Raw genomic sequence first — 17,956 nt, 5'->3', positions numbered from 1 at the left:
CCCATGGGTATATTGTCTTTTTGTTTTTGTACACCTTGTGATCTTCCATTGGGCATTTTCTGAAGAAAGAATTGCTATCTTACTGGACCCTCCACCAACTGAGTGTGGAAATCTAGTTATTTGTGTAAAGAGATAAGATATTGTATCAACAGTTAACATTTCCCAACTGATCTTCCTATTGAAAACTGGTTCTTTCTCTTTTACTTAATCTTGATAGTTTAGTAGAATTAAATAGTAGGATTCACATATGTCAGGAAGAATAAGAGGTAATATATTGTTTTAAAAAACTAAGTGAAAAAGCATTAATCTGAAATATTTACAGTAGTTGTGCAAATGTAACATATGGTGTACCACAAGGTTCTATTTTAGGCCCATTTCTCTTACTAATGTACATGTACGTATATAGCATAATAAGTACCCCTCTACATCTACATGTATGTAAATGAAAATTGCTTTAGTAATAAGTAATTATAATCCTTTGTAATCAATGTATAGTATGTAAACTGATTTTACTGATATTTTGAAATTGTTGAACTTAAATCATGCCTGTGCATATTCATATTCTGTACAGGACAATTCACAATTGTTCCATTGGACTTTGTTTCACTTAATGTTTTTGTGACAATACAACTAATTTTAAGCAACCATAACATATAATAAAAATAATAAATGTGTATATAAATGTATAATGTTATGAGATTTAAGTTGCTTAGGCTAAACATTTTCTTGTTATAATTTTAGTTTTTCTAGAATGAAAAAAGCATTTATATTTGTTGTCTAATTTTTTATGGTGACTATGAGGTCAGTGAAATTGATAGACCCCATATAGTTAGGATAGAGAAAGTAACTGATAAAGTATAATGTTTTACTGAAAACAAACATTTGAAATGTAGTTAGGAGGTCTTAGAGATTATGCAAATAATATTTGAGATTTTGGGGATGAAGAATAGCTTTTTGATATTAACATGAAAATCAGTTTGCATTCAGTCTAGTAATGAAAGAGATTTAATATTTTCACAAAATATTGGCCCGGTATGGCCAGGTGGGTTAAGGCATTCGACTCGTAATCTGAGGGTCATGGGTTTGAATCCCAGTTGCACCAAACATGCTTGCCCTTTCAACCGTGGGGGCATTATAATATAACAGTAAATGCTACTATTCATTGGTAAAAGAGTAGCCCAAGAGTTGGCAGTGGGTGACAATGACTAGCTGCCTTCCCTCTAGTCTTACACTACTAAATTAGGGATGGCTAGTGCAGATAGCCCTCAAGTAGCTTTGCACAAAATTCAAAACAAACAAACGAAAAATATCTTTAGTAAATATGCTGGGTTAAAAATTCAATTTTCTGGTACAACAGATTTGCAATCTTTACTAAAAGTCAACCAACTTTTGGAAAGTACACATACTGTATCAAAAGTTCTAGTATTAATACTTGTGTAAATAATACTGAGCCTATTGTGGAACATTGGCTGTCCAGTTTTTACAGGGTTTGTAAGGAAAACATTATTTTAACAGGAGTTTGCATTGGGCATTATTTTTAACTTGCTAGTATATTTAGCAAAAACCAGTGTTGTTGATATGGCACTTATTCATATCTGATTTTCACTCATCTTTAGATATCTTGTTATTGCTTTAGTACTTTATCTTGTGCCTTATATGTTGAATATATAAATTTATACAAAGAGTGGTTCATACTGTCTTGACTTTGTTACATTTTTACACGTTTCTGTATTTTATATTTTGTAATGTAAGAAGAAGTTTCCATTCTTTTTTTAGGTTATGAACTTAGAAAATATGGGAGTGGATTTTGTGATAAACAGCATAAAAATCCAAACTTTGACACAATTTATTTACAACATGACATATTATTACAGTATTTATTACTACTTCAACATAAGTTTTGTATAACCTTTAAGAACTTTGTGTATTTATTTAATACATGGAATACAATGTGTGATAATCAGGGTGATTATAGGAACAGGCAACAGTCAAAGCAGTAGGGGTAGGGTTATATTCTGTTACCTGGTTTCAATATCCAATTTCTAATCTCTTTCAATTGTGTTTTATGTAATAATTAGTTGGTGATTAGTGGCCACAAAAGTGTCTTGTGGGTCAAAGTTGTAAGGTTTTTGGTCTAAATGAGAAATGGATATAACTTAAGAAATGGACCATCTTATCAGCCTTATGATGAGTGTTGGAGTAGAAACTTCATGTGAGTTTATGTATTATTGCAATAGTGATGGCCATTTTGTTTCACTGCATTCCTGCATAGAGAGGGCTAGCACACTTTCTGAGGTATATGACATTTGCATGCTATCCTCTACACTGTTTGTATGTTGTGTTGTGGAAAATTTATTAAAGTATTTTTGTTTAAGGATGTGGTACTGACTCTGAATGTAGTTAGTATTAATTTATTTCAAAAATAATAAATGCTAAATAACAACATTAATGGGGGTTAGAGAGTATTATGATCCAATCATTAACTTGCCTCTTGTTTCAAACTATCTTCCCACCAAGTTTGATTGATATTATTTACAACAAAAATAAAATACAAGCAGAAAGACAAATGTAATGTAAGAAAGTTTAAGTTTATATATATAAATGTTTTTGTGTTATGTATATAACACAAAAACATTTATATATATAGACTTGAAATTTCTTATGAGTTTATTTTACAGTTTACTCTTCCTTGTTATGATTTTATTGCGTTTATATTTGTTTAGTACAAATGATTTAAAGTACCTTGTGCCATAAAATCCCTATTGAATTAGATACTCGTAAAAGGAGTCTCATGGTTTCAATTGGGAATGAGAAACTCTTGATAGTTGTATTAGTTATTTCTGTAGTCACCATTACTCAAGAGATATAAATCATTATGTTATATATAGGAATATGGATCTTGTGCCTCACAATTTACATGGCTACAAACATTCTGGATCATGTGTACATGTGAAAGTCTCTATCTCGTTTCTCTTCTTTATAAAAAAAAAAAATCACCCTTACCACATATTGAAGAAGCTATTAGTGCTAGATAAGAAGTATTGTCTGACTTGGTTCCAGAAAAAAAAGTCTGTGAGTTAAGTCTTTTTGTAGAAAAATATCTGGAAAGTGGGAATAATAAATAAGAGTCAGAAATATTGTATTTTCTGATGTTATTGAAAGTTGTTTGTGGTTTATCTTCACTGAATAAGGTAGCTTTCATTATTCTGTATGTTATTTCCATTTTCTACAAAAAATGAGTGATCCTTCAGTTCATGTATATTCATGCACTCATAAAAGTACAACCATCTTGCTTGAAAAAGCTTTAGCATACTAATGCATTTAGAATGGCTTTTTTAAAACTTCTAAAACAGTGAACTTTTTGTATAATCAAAGGAATTTTAGACAATATAAATCACTATCATGATTAATATTACCATTTATTTTCTAAATTACTAAACCTAGGTTTAAAATATTTTGATTTAAATTTATCTCAACACTATTAAGTAACTAAAGTTTTGTATCAAAGCAGCATTTCTCATGAGAAACTTGTCATAGATTATTTATGCTTTTTATTTGTTTGTATAATGAAGTAACTCATTATTTTACTCACATAAAATGTATATGAAACTTTTATTATTTCTCATTCCTTTGGGGTAGCATACATTTTTGTGTCAAGTGAGTTTTTGATTTGTGGTTTAGGGTTGTCATGTGAAGGGATATACCAGTTGACAGGTGTTAAATCTAAAGTCCAACAGTTGAGGTCCAAGATAGATCAAGGAGAAAAAGTCTATCTGTATGAATATGAACCACATATTGTGGCCAGTTTGCTGAAACAGTTCTTGAGAGAACTTCCTGAACCACTTCTGACAAATGAGCTTACCCCTAAGTTTGAAGATGCAGCTGGTGAGAGAACTTGAGTTTCATGTGTGCAATAATTAGTACATTTCAAGTAATGAAGCATCAAAATGTTTTTTGTGTTCCATTAAAGGTCTTCATGCTACTGTAAGTTTATTGGCACATCAGAAAAGAACAATTTTTTTACAAATCAAGAATAGTACTTTTAATTTATGACTATCTATTTATAAGTGGTAAACAATCACATTCCCAACAAAATGTGAATAAAAAAGCAGTCATTGTGTTACACTTGTGTATAACATTGAAAATATTACCATAAGAAATTAACCAAAATAATGTGAGCCCCTTCAAAAGTAGACTTTCATCATGAAAATGATTGGGTCTCTTTTCTGATAGATTTTTTTTTTATCTGTTGATCCTTTATGCTTTAGAGTATCATGAGTACTCAATGTTTGTGTTATCCTTACATAACATATCCTAATGAGAAGCCACTCACTGTTATTATAAAGGCTTTTTATTCATAAACATTTAGTTCCTGCACAACGAAATAGCTTTTTAAGTGAGTCAGAATACTTAGGTCACTACTGCAGATTATTGTTAAAATCTGTACATAGAATGTTATAAAATTTGTATGGTAAAAAGTATTATGTTTAATATATTTCATAAGAGCACATTTGTGATTGAAGGGGATTTGTAACAAAGTTATGCATTTTAAATTTGTGAGTGTACAACCCAGACATTAATTATTACTTTTAGATTTTTATAAATTTTATTATATGAACAAAGTTAATAACTAAGACTTCTAAATTTGCCTTATTTATAAAACTCGTGCTATTTTGTATCTGAATAGGTCTCAAGGATCCTTTAAAACGTGTTGAGATCTTGTCTCAGTTGATTGAGAATCTTCCTACACCAAATCGTATGCTTCTGTCGTACATGTTTGTACATATGTTACATGTCATCCAACTGGTAAGTGTTTCATTATTGTGTTTTACAACAGAACTGGGCAATTAATTTAATTTATCAATATAGTCAGTTGTCTACAAACATTGGTTAAATTTTTGTCACGTAAAATAATCAGATATTCAATATTGTGTTTAAATATTTAAATTATCTTGATTTGAGGATTACATGTTCATCCTTTTACTTTAGCTATGAGAGTGTTAATTAATTTTTGAGTTATGATAAAGGTATTAATCCATTTATTGCAACTGGAGAGTATATTTCCCATTCCACTGGAAAATGTTCCACCTGCAGTGAAAGGGGTAAGGCTATCTGCAACTATTTAATTTTGAACTGCTAACAACAAGGAAAGCAACTAGCTGGCAGCTAGTATTTTATCAACTATTGGTCTATTTTATTGTTAAATGAAGTTCAAATGTACTGGTGTCTTTTTTTTTTTATTATTATTGTGTCATGTTTCTAATGTATAATTGTGTAACTGTAAATTTGTTTCTTCATTGTATATGTATTAGATTTGTAACACCACACTTCTTACTTTCCTGAATTTCTCTTCTGGTGTTGGTTATGGCAGGCAATGACACATTTCAATTCTCAAATCCACAAATATGTAATCTTAAGGCAAACATTTGCAAAGCAGTATTTTTGTCATCTTAGCTCTATCAGACTTTTAACCATGTAATAAATTTCAAATATAAACATGTTAATTAATTTTTAATCAGGAATTACAAAATATTAAATTAATATGACATTAAAATTTCATCAAAGTATCAATCATTTTACTAAGGTAAAATAATAACATACTTATGTATTATATACTCTTCAAAACAAGAAACGCAAAAGGGATATTTTTGTTATTTTAAAGAGAAATATATGTAATAACGTTACAAGCTCAGAGTATGTGATGTTACACGTGTTAAGGCACTGATTGTCAGACCAAAATGACAATAAAAGTTGTGCACTTTGAAAACGGAGGAAAACATCGGATTTTTTGCCAAAACGCATGCGTCTCCAATAAATTTGTTTGAGAGATCTGCATGTTCTGCAAGTGCAACATGTGCAAAATCCCTATAAAAGTGACGGGTTCTCGGTTTCCACAGCTCAGTGTTAAGCCATCGACACGCAATACAGTTACGCCAAGACTGACTGAAGCACAACACAACAATGCCATTGGTCGCTTGGAAGCAGGCGAATCTCGATCAGATGTTGCCAGAGCTGTGAGTGTCCACCTAAGCACCATCACAAGGCTATGGAATCATCACCAACAACAGGGATCAACTCGTGACCGTCCACGATCTGGCAGACTTTGTGTGACCACGCCCTCACATGATCGCAACATCCAGTTATGTCACCTTCGGGATAGGACCACCACTGCGACGTCTACTGCCTCAACCATACCAGGGCTGCATAGGATTTCCGATCAGACCATACGCAACCGTCGACGAGATTCTTAGGCCCCATGTGCAACCCATCATGGTGAACGTCAACGACGTTTTTCAACATGACAACGCCCGTCCTCACACAGCCCGACTCACCACTGTCTTTTTTGAGACACCACAACATCAACGTTCTTCCCTGGCCCTCCAGATTACCAGATTTAAACTCCATCGAACATCTTTGGGACGAGTTGGACCGACATCTGCAACGGCGACAACCTCAACCGCAGACTCTACTGCTTGCAGCAGCTTTGCAGGCTGAGTGGACAGCCATTCCACAGGATGTGATTTGTCATCTCATCGCTTTTATGGGCAGGAGATGCCAAGCAGTTATTGATGCTCACGGGGGGAATACTCGTTATTGACGTTGAGTGACGTTAAACTTTACCTAGTGAGCGTGGACTTCGCCTTTGCAGACTTTGGATGTTCAGCAGTGAATGTGCAAAGTTTCACACATGTCATACAGAACTACCTGGAATAAACTTGTTAACAATTTGTCTCATATTTTGCCTTTTGCATTTCTTTTTTTGAAGAGTATATTTTATTTGTATTTTTATAATGATATCCAGTTTTTGTTTGTTTGGAAAATGTATATGCATGTACACTTCATTTCAGTGAATGTAAACAAAAGGCAAATGCAAATATACTTTAGTTGACATTTTATAAAACACACATTTAAAGGTTATTATCAAATATTTCAAAAAAATCTAGTATTAGGTTATAGAATAACATTATACTTGATAGTATGAAGTATTGTAAAGTTTAGCATTAGTAACAAAACCAAAACAAAAAATGTGCACAAGTTGCATCTCTTTTATCAAATATAGGTTATAGTTAATAAAGACCTAACGAATATTAGTCCTAAGACAAGTGAATTTATTGATTTCAGTGTTTGCAATTAGAACTCTTTTGTATTACTCTAGAAAGTATGTATGTAAAGACATACTATTGCAAAAAAAAAAAGTTAAATTGACTGTAAATGTTTTATGGGTCTCTGCTAGTGGAATAATGATGTAAAAACATACTCCATGATTGACTATGTAGTACTAGGCTATGGCTGCAATATAAACCTAGGAGATAATATTTTTTTGCAGTTACTCTACCAGCTCTTCAAAAAAGGTCCTAAAATGTTACCATTTTTTTTTTCAAAAATGTGTGAAGGATATTACATGATATTTATAGACAAGTGGCATTTTCACTCAGGATACTCGAGCAAGTTTTGTAATGAATTTGTCAAAAACAACTTTGTTAGGAATTTTAAATTATACCAGCAATGAAGGCCGTGTTGTAATAGTCATGATAAATTTATATTTATATATATATATATTTATATGTAGATTTAGTTTCTTTTTATAGGACAATCCCTTACAAATGATCTATAAGGTGAATCAGTAATATTCTTCATCGTGTATTCACTATTTCTGTGGATGCTACCAAAAATCTTATTAGTCCCATTGCTAGCTGCAATACAGTTTCAGTGACGTTAGTGGTTTTTCAATCACAACACCAAGATCTTTTTCTTAAATCACAGCATTTAATGTATTCCAATTTAAATTGAACAATAATTTGAATCATAAAAACATCATCTGCCACATATTGGCTCAAAGCATCACATGATCTAAATCTCTCTAAATCATAGTCATCTGCAAACTTCACTATTTTGTTCATCATTCCAAAGTCGATATCATTAATATAAATTAGAAACAGTAGAAGACCCATCACAGAGCCCTGTGGCACACCACTTGGAATTGTGATCCAGTCAGATATAACTCTTTATTATTTCACTCTGCTCACTACTTTCCAGCTAACTAACTGTCTGTCGAATTTAATAACTTATCCCCAGATTTAATTTTTGTAAGAAGTCTTTTTGTGAGGCATCTTATTAAATGTTTTCTGAAGATTAATTTAAACCAATCCTTAGTATTTCCTTTATCAATATTTACATTGATATTCTCAACAAATGTCAAAATATTTATTAAAAAAGAATTTCATACCATGAAACTATGCTGTCTCTTTGACATTTTATTAAACAACTTTAAGTGTCTGTGTAATGCATCTTTAATCACACTCTCCAAAACATTTCTGCCAAAAAAGTATAAGATTAATTGCCTGGAGAATATTTATTATCCCATTTAAATATTGGACTAACATTAGGCAACTCTCAATCTTCTGATACTCTTCCACTACTTAATGGCTTATAAAAATATCAGTCAGCACTTTGCAGAGAAAATCTTAGGTTTTCTTAAAACTCTAGGATAAACATTGTCTGGTCCAGGGAATTTGTCAGTTTTGAGTTTTCCCAACTTTTTCTCTTGCAATTTTGAGATATTCATTTTACAAAATAAATACATAATTAACTAAAATTAAATGCCCCAAACAAAGTATAATTTAATTATCTTTCTAAATAAGATACAAGTAGGTTGTAAATATTTTTTAATTCTTCACTTACTTACCAGTTACACAGTCAAGACATATTGTTAACATGTTTTGCTGCCAATTTCAAAAGGGCCATTATGTATTTGAAATTGAAAAATAATATCTTTCTATTGGTTATGAATAAGTACATCAAACAACATACTGTGGTTTTGAAAACTGCCTTGAAAGTAAAGGACAGATGAGTGGGGCATCTGTTATGAGTTAGGAAAATTTGTTGACATCTCAACTCAAGGATAAGTTAGAACACTGAAACTAGAGTTATGTACTAACTAAAAGGGGAAAACAGAACTCTCATATATCACATGGCAATAGAAGTCAAGATTGATTATTTGTTAAACGCATTCTTTTAAAAGTAAAAAATGAAAACTTAGATAATGATTTAAATTACTAACTATGCCAATTTTATTGGCACATATCAGTAACAAGTATGTGTTATTATATTTTGAAATTAACTATTTTTTTGGTCATGACATGTACAAAAGAGTCTATGCCATTTCAATAGGGTTAAGTAAAGTGAAAAATGAATCTTTGGAAAGAACATGGTAATTTATACCTACCTCTATTTTAAATGAATCCAAAACAAAATATTTAAATCTCAACAAAGATGTTACATTTATGAAGATAAAATTAATCAAAAATCTTTATTTAGATAATTTGCAATTTCATTTATTTTTTTCCAAACAGCCAAACAAAGTTTTTCATAACACCGAAAATGACTTAGAAAAATATTGTTCTCACCATAATTTTTAATGAATCCAAATCAAAATATTTAAATCTCAGCAAAGATGTTACATTTTTGAAGATAAAATTAATCAAAAATCTTTAGATAATTTGCAATTTCATTTATTTTTTCCAAACAGCCAAACAAAGTTTTTCATAACACCGAAAACAGCTTAGAAAAATATTGTTCTCACCATCTGCATGTATTTCATTTCATGCTGTAGTTTTCTATGTTGCAATTTACAAGCCAATTGACAAACTGGTGAAATGTCTCAATAAAATTTTATACTTTTGCTTTGCATGGACATTGTATGTTTTATAAGAATTCTTTACTTTCAGTGTATTGAAATGAAAAAAAAAAATTATTTTTTTTTTTTCCAGGAAAAGAGAAACAAAATGAATTTGCAGAATGCATGTATTGTTTTAAGCTCAAGAATGCATATGAGTCCCAGAATTTTACATGCTCTTTTTTCTCACAGTGATGTTCTTTTTAAGCACATAGAAATTAAAAAGTAAGTATGTTATTGATATTACTAAGATAATGGAATCCTTGGAATCCTCTATGTTGGTTTAGTAAACTTGTATTAAACTTGCTTACAATCATCAGCATCATCTGGATTTTTAGGTTAAGTATTACTGTGGATCAGTAATGTTATCTTTTTTATATCAGTTCCTTTGTTTTTCAAAATGCATTTAAAAATTATATTTCAATGTTTTAAGAAATTCTTTTACAGTGCTGTTTACAATTTAGTAAACGTATTTCTAAAGTATATCTTTGGAATCGCATTGGCGAGATCTGTGTCATAGAAGAAGCTCATAAACTTAAACTCCCTGCAATAGTGGCTACATATTTCAACATTGTCAGTAGTTAATTAAAGTCTTTGCTTCCACGTATTGTCATTATCAAAAATTGTCTTTCATTATTAAATATCATTTAAAAACAATTCAAGCACCCACTTAATTTTTGATACATATTTTATGCTATATGCTTGTATGGCTGTGATATAGCATCCAACTTTATTTATATGAACATATTACAATTACTTAGTATAAGTGTTAATGATACTGCATAACAAATGAATTTTTGTACATTAAAAACATGCCATTAAACATTTATAGGGTTCTCAAGTGAAACTGTAGAGCAACAACTAAATTAAATGTACCTCAGAAAGTAGAGGAATGAAAGGATATGTGTCACCGAGTAAATAAATCAAACTCGATCATAAAAATATGATTAGACACAGTTGTTAAATAAAACAGTCTATTAATAAGACAGTTATGTGCATTTGTAACCTGGTTAGAAATTTAATGCATACATATTTCTCTGTTATATTAGGTTGAGGAATAATTTGTGAGCATTTTTAAATAAATTCATTCAAGCATTACATGCAAGACTATACAATACTTCAATGCATGAACACATTACACCCAAAACATTTATTATGATACTTTATTTCATGTAATACCTAGGTATATAGTATGCATTGTTTTAAACGAAATTGCAAGAAATTAAAATGCGAAAAGCAGATGGTGTCGAAAATGCTCGATTTTGTCCACTTGACATTCCATTTAATGAGCTGAAAATGAAAGCAAAAATTAAAGACATATGAAAATCAAACACACCATCTATTAGAGCAAGAATTTATCTACCAAATGACATGAAATATTTTGCGAAAGCGTTTCATTCATGAATATATTTTTTTTAATTTGAAAAAACGCTCACGAATTATTCCTCAACCCAATACTAGTACATTTGTTTGATAGTAAAACAGCTGTTGGAGAAGGAAAATTCCATTGAGTAAAAGATATGATTTGGTGATATTGTGTTAGACTAGCTCAACAACACAGGTTGACCATCTACAGTTTCTAGCTGTACACATCATGGGTGTCTCAACAGTATTTTGAGAGGAGTCAAATCTCTGTACCTGCGTTTGAATCAGAACAAGTATCCTTGTCGCCAAGCCAAAAGTATATATGATTTAGCTTAACTTCATGGAACTTTCAAAGACAGGAAGCATACAGGATATAAACAGACTGTCCACATGTACTTGTCAACTGGAGTAAAGCTAGATTTTGGAAGTAACTATTTGTGAAGTCGTAACATTTTGAGTGTAAGACACTATAACATTGTATCATGAGCAGTAAAGGATACCTGTAGCTATAGGGTTATCCCTAGAGTAATATCCTATTCTAGGTTTAGAAAAAGAGAAAGGATTTCAAATGCTTTTAATGTTATTTAGTCAATAATGTATGTTCCATTATTATTAATTACCTCCTGCCAATGATTCACAAGCTTCTGAATACCACTTCTATAAAATTCAAGAGGAAAAGAATGTAGAGAGGGTAGTGTTGACATCTTCATGCATTTCAAGCTCTTTTTCTATCAAGATAGTTCTGCAAACTTCAGAATAGATTATTATCAGATGGGACAAGGTCTGAAGAATAAGGAAGATGTGGAAGTTTTTCACAGTCAAGCTCTTCAATCTTTGCAGATGTGACCCTTGCTGCAGACAGCCATGCATTATCCTGGTCTAACACAACACCTTAACAATTGATCAATGCAGGTCCCTTTCCTTTTAGTGCAACATTCAAATGCTCTAATTGTTGACAATAGAAATCTGATGTAATCTTTACAGTGAGTGGCAGCTCTTAAAGTGGATCACACTGTCAATATCCTACCAAATTCTTAATAAGACTTTCCTAGGGTGGAGGTCCATTTTAGGCTGTGCTTTAGCCAGTTTACCTGCACTGAGCCATTGTCTGCAGTGCTTAACATTTTTATAAGATATCCATATTTCATCTCCAGTCACTAATCTGTCCAAAAAGGTGAGTTCACAAGAGTGCAGAAAAGTGCAAATGTTCACTCTTGCTCTAAGATTAGTTTCTGTCAAATCATGGGGGACTCAAGTTTTGACACCTTTTCAAACTGTTGCAAATGACTATGAACTGTTGAATTGAGCTTGTGTGCTAATTCTTCAACTGTTACAGCATAATATTTATCAAGTGCAACCGGCAGCAAGTCGTCATTAAACTCAACAGGACAATCTGAATGTGATGTATCACTTAAGCTGTAGTCACCTGATCTGAACTTCTGAAACCACCTTCAACGTTTTCTTCCATTGAAGGACTCCGCACCATAAACACCTGGAATGCTTCATGTAGTTTCTGCTGCACTACTGCCTTTTTTAAAGTCATAAAGCAATATATGCCTAATATGCTCCTCAGACACACTCATCTTCATAAGGGTTCATTTCATTAATGATCTGAAAAAGTGGACTTGGGTTGGTTCCTTTTATTTGTCTGAACATTTTTATATTCATTTTACTACATATTTTAGTCATTAAAGCCTTCTACAAAGACAGAAATGATGATGCACTTTTTGTATTAAATTTTTGGACATTTTTTATGGAATGAACTGATACTTCTGGTGTGCTATACAATGTAAAAGAGACTGCCTCTATATTTATTTGTTATTTTTTAATACTTTAACCATGATCTATTTAATTAGGACATATTTTATTTCATGTCAGTTTGTTAAAGTTGAGCATTTTAAAAAAGTAGAAAAAAAATCACCAAATATTCACATGGAAGAAGTATATTTTTACTTGTTACTTGTATATTTAGATACTTGTGTGTGTACACAATAATTTTGGAAATTTCATTACTTACAACAAACTCTTAAGATACAGAATTTTGAAGTTTTAGTAATCAATAGTGTTGTGTGATGCATGTCCTCACCAAATTAGAAATTCCTTGAATTTCCTGAGAATTGGATCTGTGATGAGATTATTTTATAATAATATATAACATTTGTTATTTGTTTCTTCATTCATATTTATAGTTATACTTATATTACACAAACTTAAGAATCTCTGAATGTTTTTTGCATAGATCTATGGACATAAGAAAAATATTGGTTACATTATATTCATAGTATGCACACACAATCTTTATACAAGTTTAAATTTTGGGGCACCACAGATCTTTGCTCTATAAGATCATTTTGTCATGCAAGTATGAAGTCAATGTTAAATTAATGAAGTTAATATTGTTATTAAAATCCTTTTTTTCTTCAATTTTGGCATAAATATAAATGGGTTGAAATGTGTTCAGTAAGTAACCTCTTATTTTTAAAGGTGAGTAAAAACTCATTCAAATTATTTAAATAATAAATTAATTTAGAAACGGATAATGAGATGAGAGTGAAAGATCTCTAGAAATGTTCAAACATGTGTATTTTTATATTAAGTGATTATTTTAAGGTAAGCAGTATATTACTTTTGTTCTATAAATAGAATACTTCATACATAAATTATAACTTTCAGTTTTGAAAAAGCTAACAAAATCCTTGTGCTAAAATCAAATGGTAGTTTAGTATACACAGATATGGAGCTAGAGTGGTAGGTAATGATCATTAGAAGAAAATTTATAGTTCTAAATGCATATGATTCTTAAATGTGGTTGAAATGAAGAGAATTGTAAGTTCCAGTGCTTAAATGTAAAAAAGTATATTTTATATTCAATAAACTTAATTCTGAGAACATGTCTCATTCATTTGAATGAATAATTCACTGGCATTTATTGACTGACCTCAACATTAGGTATGTGTGACAATGCTTGATATGAGGTATTTTTGTTGTTATTTATTGGTCCATTTTTAAATGGTCTGACTTTCAACAGAGCAAAATTTGTTGTTAAACATTTATATTCTTTGATAATCAGGGCAAGTGTACTTTTATGTGGTTTCAGAGTCTGTTAAAATTGGAATTATGACCTTGAAACATCACATATTTTCCAACATTACTGTAGGTTTGAAATATATAATCTTAACACATTTGCAGCATAATTTCTCTAATTATGCAAGTATGTTTTAGATACTGGTAATTTTATGACTTTGTGCTATGTTTTATAACAAAGTGACTGCATTTACAGCTTTCTATTGAATGCAACATCGAGGGTATATTATGCCCCATCTTTACTCATCTAAGTTTTGACTGTTATGTGCCACCAGTGAAATTATAAATATCATGGTAGGAGTGCTGTAAGGATCCATTCTTTTGCCTCTCCTATACATCTTATATGTTAATGACATCTTGTTTCCCAAATTACCTTGTATATACCATTCTCATTATGATGACAACATACAGTCTAGAATGTATATAGAAATCCATTCACAGCAATGAAGTATGTCGAAGAATCTCTAAATATAATCCTTATATGATGTAACAAATGGCAAGTTATACTAAATTCAAAAAGAACACAAGCCTTTTAAAAGAAACTGGATAAACAAAAGAAAACTGGCAAGAAAATCAAACTTAAACTAGAAGATGCACAAATAAATATAGGTAACAATTTCAAATTCCTTGGAATGACATTTGATACCCAACTGACATGAAACAAACACATTCAGAACATACATGCCTCAATTAATAAATGCATCAAGTACATCATGCTAATTGCAGGTAAACACACAAACTGCACTCCCACAACAGCCCGAAAAATATACAAAATATTTTTCTCTCAATAATAGAATATGGATGCCAAATAACTTGCAGCATGACAAAACAACTACATTAAAAATTACAATTTCACCAAAACAGAGTAATAAGATTAGTTCTAAGGCTTCCAGTGTTTTCCTCAGTAACGTACTTGCATAAAATCAGCAATATATCCACTTAACTAAACTAGCATTCAACTGTTATAAAAAAATAGTGAGGAAAAGAAAAGCTTGATTGCTGCACTTTACAAAATTTCAGGTGCTCTTACCAGACAATATGTTCTGAAAACAGCAAAACAAAGAATAAAACTTACACAGAAGGTTGATTACAATGTCTTCATATCTAATTATTGTCTGTTACTTTACAGCCAGGGCACAAGACATGTAGACATATAAATAATTCAGTATCTGTCCTATGAAAGTAAATTTTTTTAAAAGCATTTCAGTCTCCCATAAAAATTCAAAAGGACATTGGGCCTTATAGTCCTTACTCCCCAAGAAAGGATCTCAAACTCAATTCAGTGTAATTTTAATTTCATTCACAAATCATTCCTTAAAAATCATTCTAATGAAATATACTTATAAATTATTTAATGTTGTAAACCCATCTGCATACATATCTGGATCTCATTGACTATACCACTACTGGATAAGAAGAATTACATCTTCCCTCAGTTAACCTTCTTTACATCTCTCTCAAAACACTTGGGCCATTATTTTTAATTACATATATTATCTCTGCAGCAAATTATTTTCTTGTGTACAATATAAAGGAAACAATGGTTCTTGAGCACCCAGTTGGGAAGAGCAAGCCAGTGTAATGTTGTTTACTCTAACTTGGAACTAAATTACTGTCGCATATTTTTCTTCCTTTTTTTGGCAACAGATGGTGCACACTATAACTGAAGTAATAATAATCAAAAGAACATAATATTTAATATTTTCTTCAATATGGTTATGCCATTTAAGATTAATTATGAATATTTCACAATTTTATAGTCATAAAAATAAATGGACATCATACAAAACATTCAGTATGTATATTATATCAGTTTTCATAACAGTGTATTTGTGAAGGAAATCTCAATTAGTTGCTTGCAATGAAAAATCTAATGCCAGTCTCTAGATCTAATTTTAAAGTAATTTAATCATGTAAATTTGTTTTGTTTCAGTTGTCCTTTCAACATGGTATTTGTGCCCTAGTAATTCATAATGGAAGGCATGGTTTTATTATAGCTGTTAGTACAAAGTAAATGCTTTCATATTATTTTTTTTGGAAATATGAGATGCATTTATATTTTATGGGTGCTGTGTACCATGGGTGGCTCATAATGTCTAACAGAAAATAAGCAAATGTAGTACTGGTAGTATACATTGTTGTGAACATGTTAATTTCAATATACAAATGATTTAGCTCATTTTTCTTCAAACTCAGCCCATGATATTTCCATATCTGATATAACCAGATGACAATTTTCATCCACAATATGACTGAGCCATGGAAGAAGTTATTTGTTTAGTGAATTTATTAACCAGATGAGTATTAGAGTGCAAAGAACTGTAATTCTGGTACTACACATGCTTCATACTTTATTAGTTGTTTGTAAAATAAGTAGATATTTCATTAATTTTGAAAACTCGTGACTCAAATGTTCATCAGATTAAGAAGACAGACACAAGTCTGAAAAAGCAATTATTTATTTAAGTATTAGGAGAAATATCTTATTATATTTCCATTTAGTTTTATATGTCCTTTTGTGATTACCAACTTTACATAGTTAAATAAGATCAAGCACCGAAGAGTATTGGAAACTGAAAAAGTTCTTAAACTGTGTAAAGGCTTCAGTAGGCTTGTGCAAAAGGTTTAGACTTTGGATGTGGTTGGGACAAAACTATTAGAACATGTTAAGTTTAGGAAAAAATTGATTTGTGATGAGACACACTTTTCGAATTGTAAATCAGGATTTCAAGAAAAAGATAAAGTATTCAGTACTTATGAAAAAGCCCTTGTTCTAAAAGCACTTAAAAAATTACAAACATACTCAAAATCACTTACCTAAGTTATGTCATCTACAGTGACATGCCACTATATTAGCACATGCAAATTGTTCTTTAGTATGATGAACCTGTTGTACTGTACAAATTTAGATGACACAATTGTGGTTTTGTTCTAAATATGTTAGCAATTTTTTTAATTACATGAAGAGCAGACAAAGGCTTCATACTTGGTTTATGACAAAAAAAAAATCGAAACATCACTACTACATAGAGTTTTCAGAAATTTAGTACAGATTTCTGTGCTTATTAGTGACAAGCTCTGTCATTAATGAATGTATTCAACCATGACCACACTTTCTAATATTTTCCATATACGTAGGTTTAAATCCATGACTTGTCTTTCACATATGTTCTATTGCTGGATGAATCAGTGAATGAAACTGATCAGGTTGCCTGTCAGTTTAGACATTATAATTTCCATTTCTTCATTATGATGTAGATGAAACAATATTCTTGGAAGTTTTGATGAGCATAGGATTGAATATTAACCTTCATAAGGCTAATTCTATGTGACATAGTTGCTTGTTTCCATTGAACTTTGTCTTCTTATCCACATGCAGTTCATCCAAATTACTGAAACTGAAAGATAAAGATTAAAAGTTGTTTTTAATTCCTTTTGTATAACCTAAATACTCACATGCCCAGTTTGTTTTGTACAATGTTGTTTTCTGTTTGTTAAATAGGTGTGTCAGTCTTAATGTTTTTGATTAAATTACTGTGCTTCCAACCATATGCTTTCAAATTTTCATTTATTGTGGTCTAAATCACCTAACCTTTAGTGTAAGACACCTCAGAAAATTACATGGCCAATGAATGACCTGTAAAAGGTCACATTTTTTATGAAATTTTAATTTTAAAAAGAGTGAGAAATAAAGTTTACTATTGCATCAAAAGCTATTTGTTTTTAAGTTTCATTTAGTGAAGTTTGAAACCAGTTCTTATATTATTATTGTTGATAGAAGAACAGTATAAGGAACTATTTTCCACTACTATGAAAATAAATTTATGTAGA

The 17,956-nt window shown here is 30.8% G+C and overlaps 1 protein-coding gene across 5 annotated transcripts in view; it reads left to right on the top strand.

Moving 5' to 3' along the window:
* Nucleotides 1-17,956, top strand: part of Rlip (Ral interacting protein) — a 114,955-nt gene that overhangs the window by 60,108 nt on the left and 36,891 nt on the right. For all 5 annotated transcript variants that reach the window (XM_076517502.1, XM_076517500.1, XM_076517503.1 and 2 more), the window contains exons 6-8: nt 3,682-3,885; nt 4,688-4,806; nt 9,771-9,901. In XM_076517502.1, the coding sequence (XP_076373617.1) occupies nt 3,682-3,885; nt 4,688-4,806; nt 9,771-9,901 (454 nt within the window). The remainder of the gene's footprint in view (nt 1-3,681; nt 3,886-4,687; nt 4,807-9,770; nt 9,902-17,956) is intronic.

The sequence above is a fragment of the Tachypleus tridentatus genome, chromosome 8 (genome assembly GCF_004210375.1).
Source record: "Tachypleus tridentatus isolate NWPU-2018 chromosome 8, ASM421037v1, whole genome shotgun sequence".
Taxonomy (NCBI): domain Eukaryota; kingdom Metazoa; phylum Arthropoda; class Merostomata; order Xiphosura; family Limulidae; genus Tachypleus; species Tachypleus tridentatus.
Note: the sequence above shows the minus strand (reverse complement) of the source record. Positions and strands in the feature narration are given on the sequence as shown.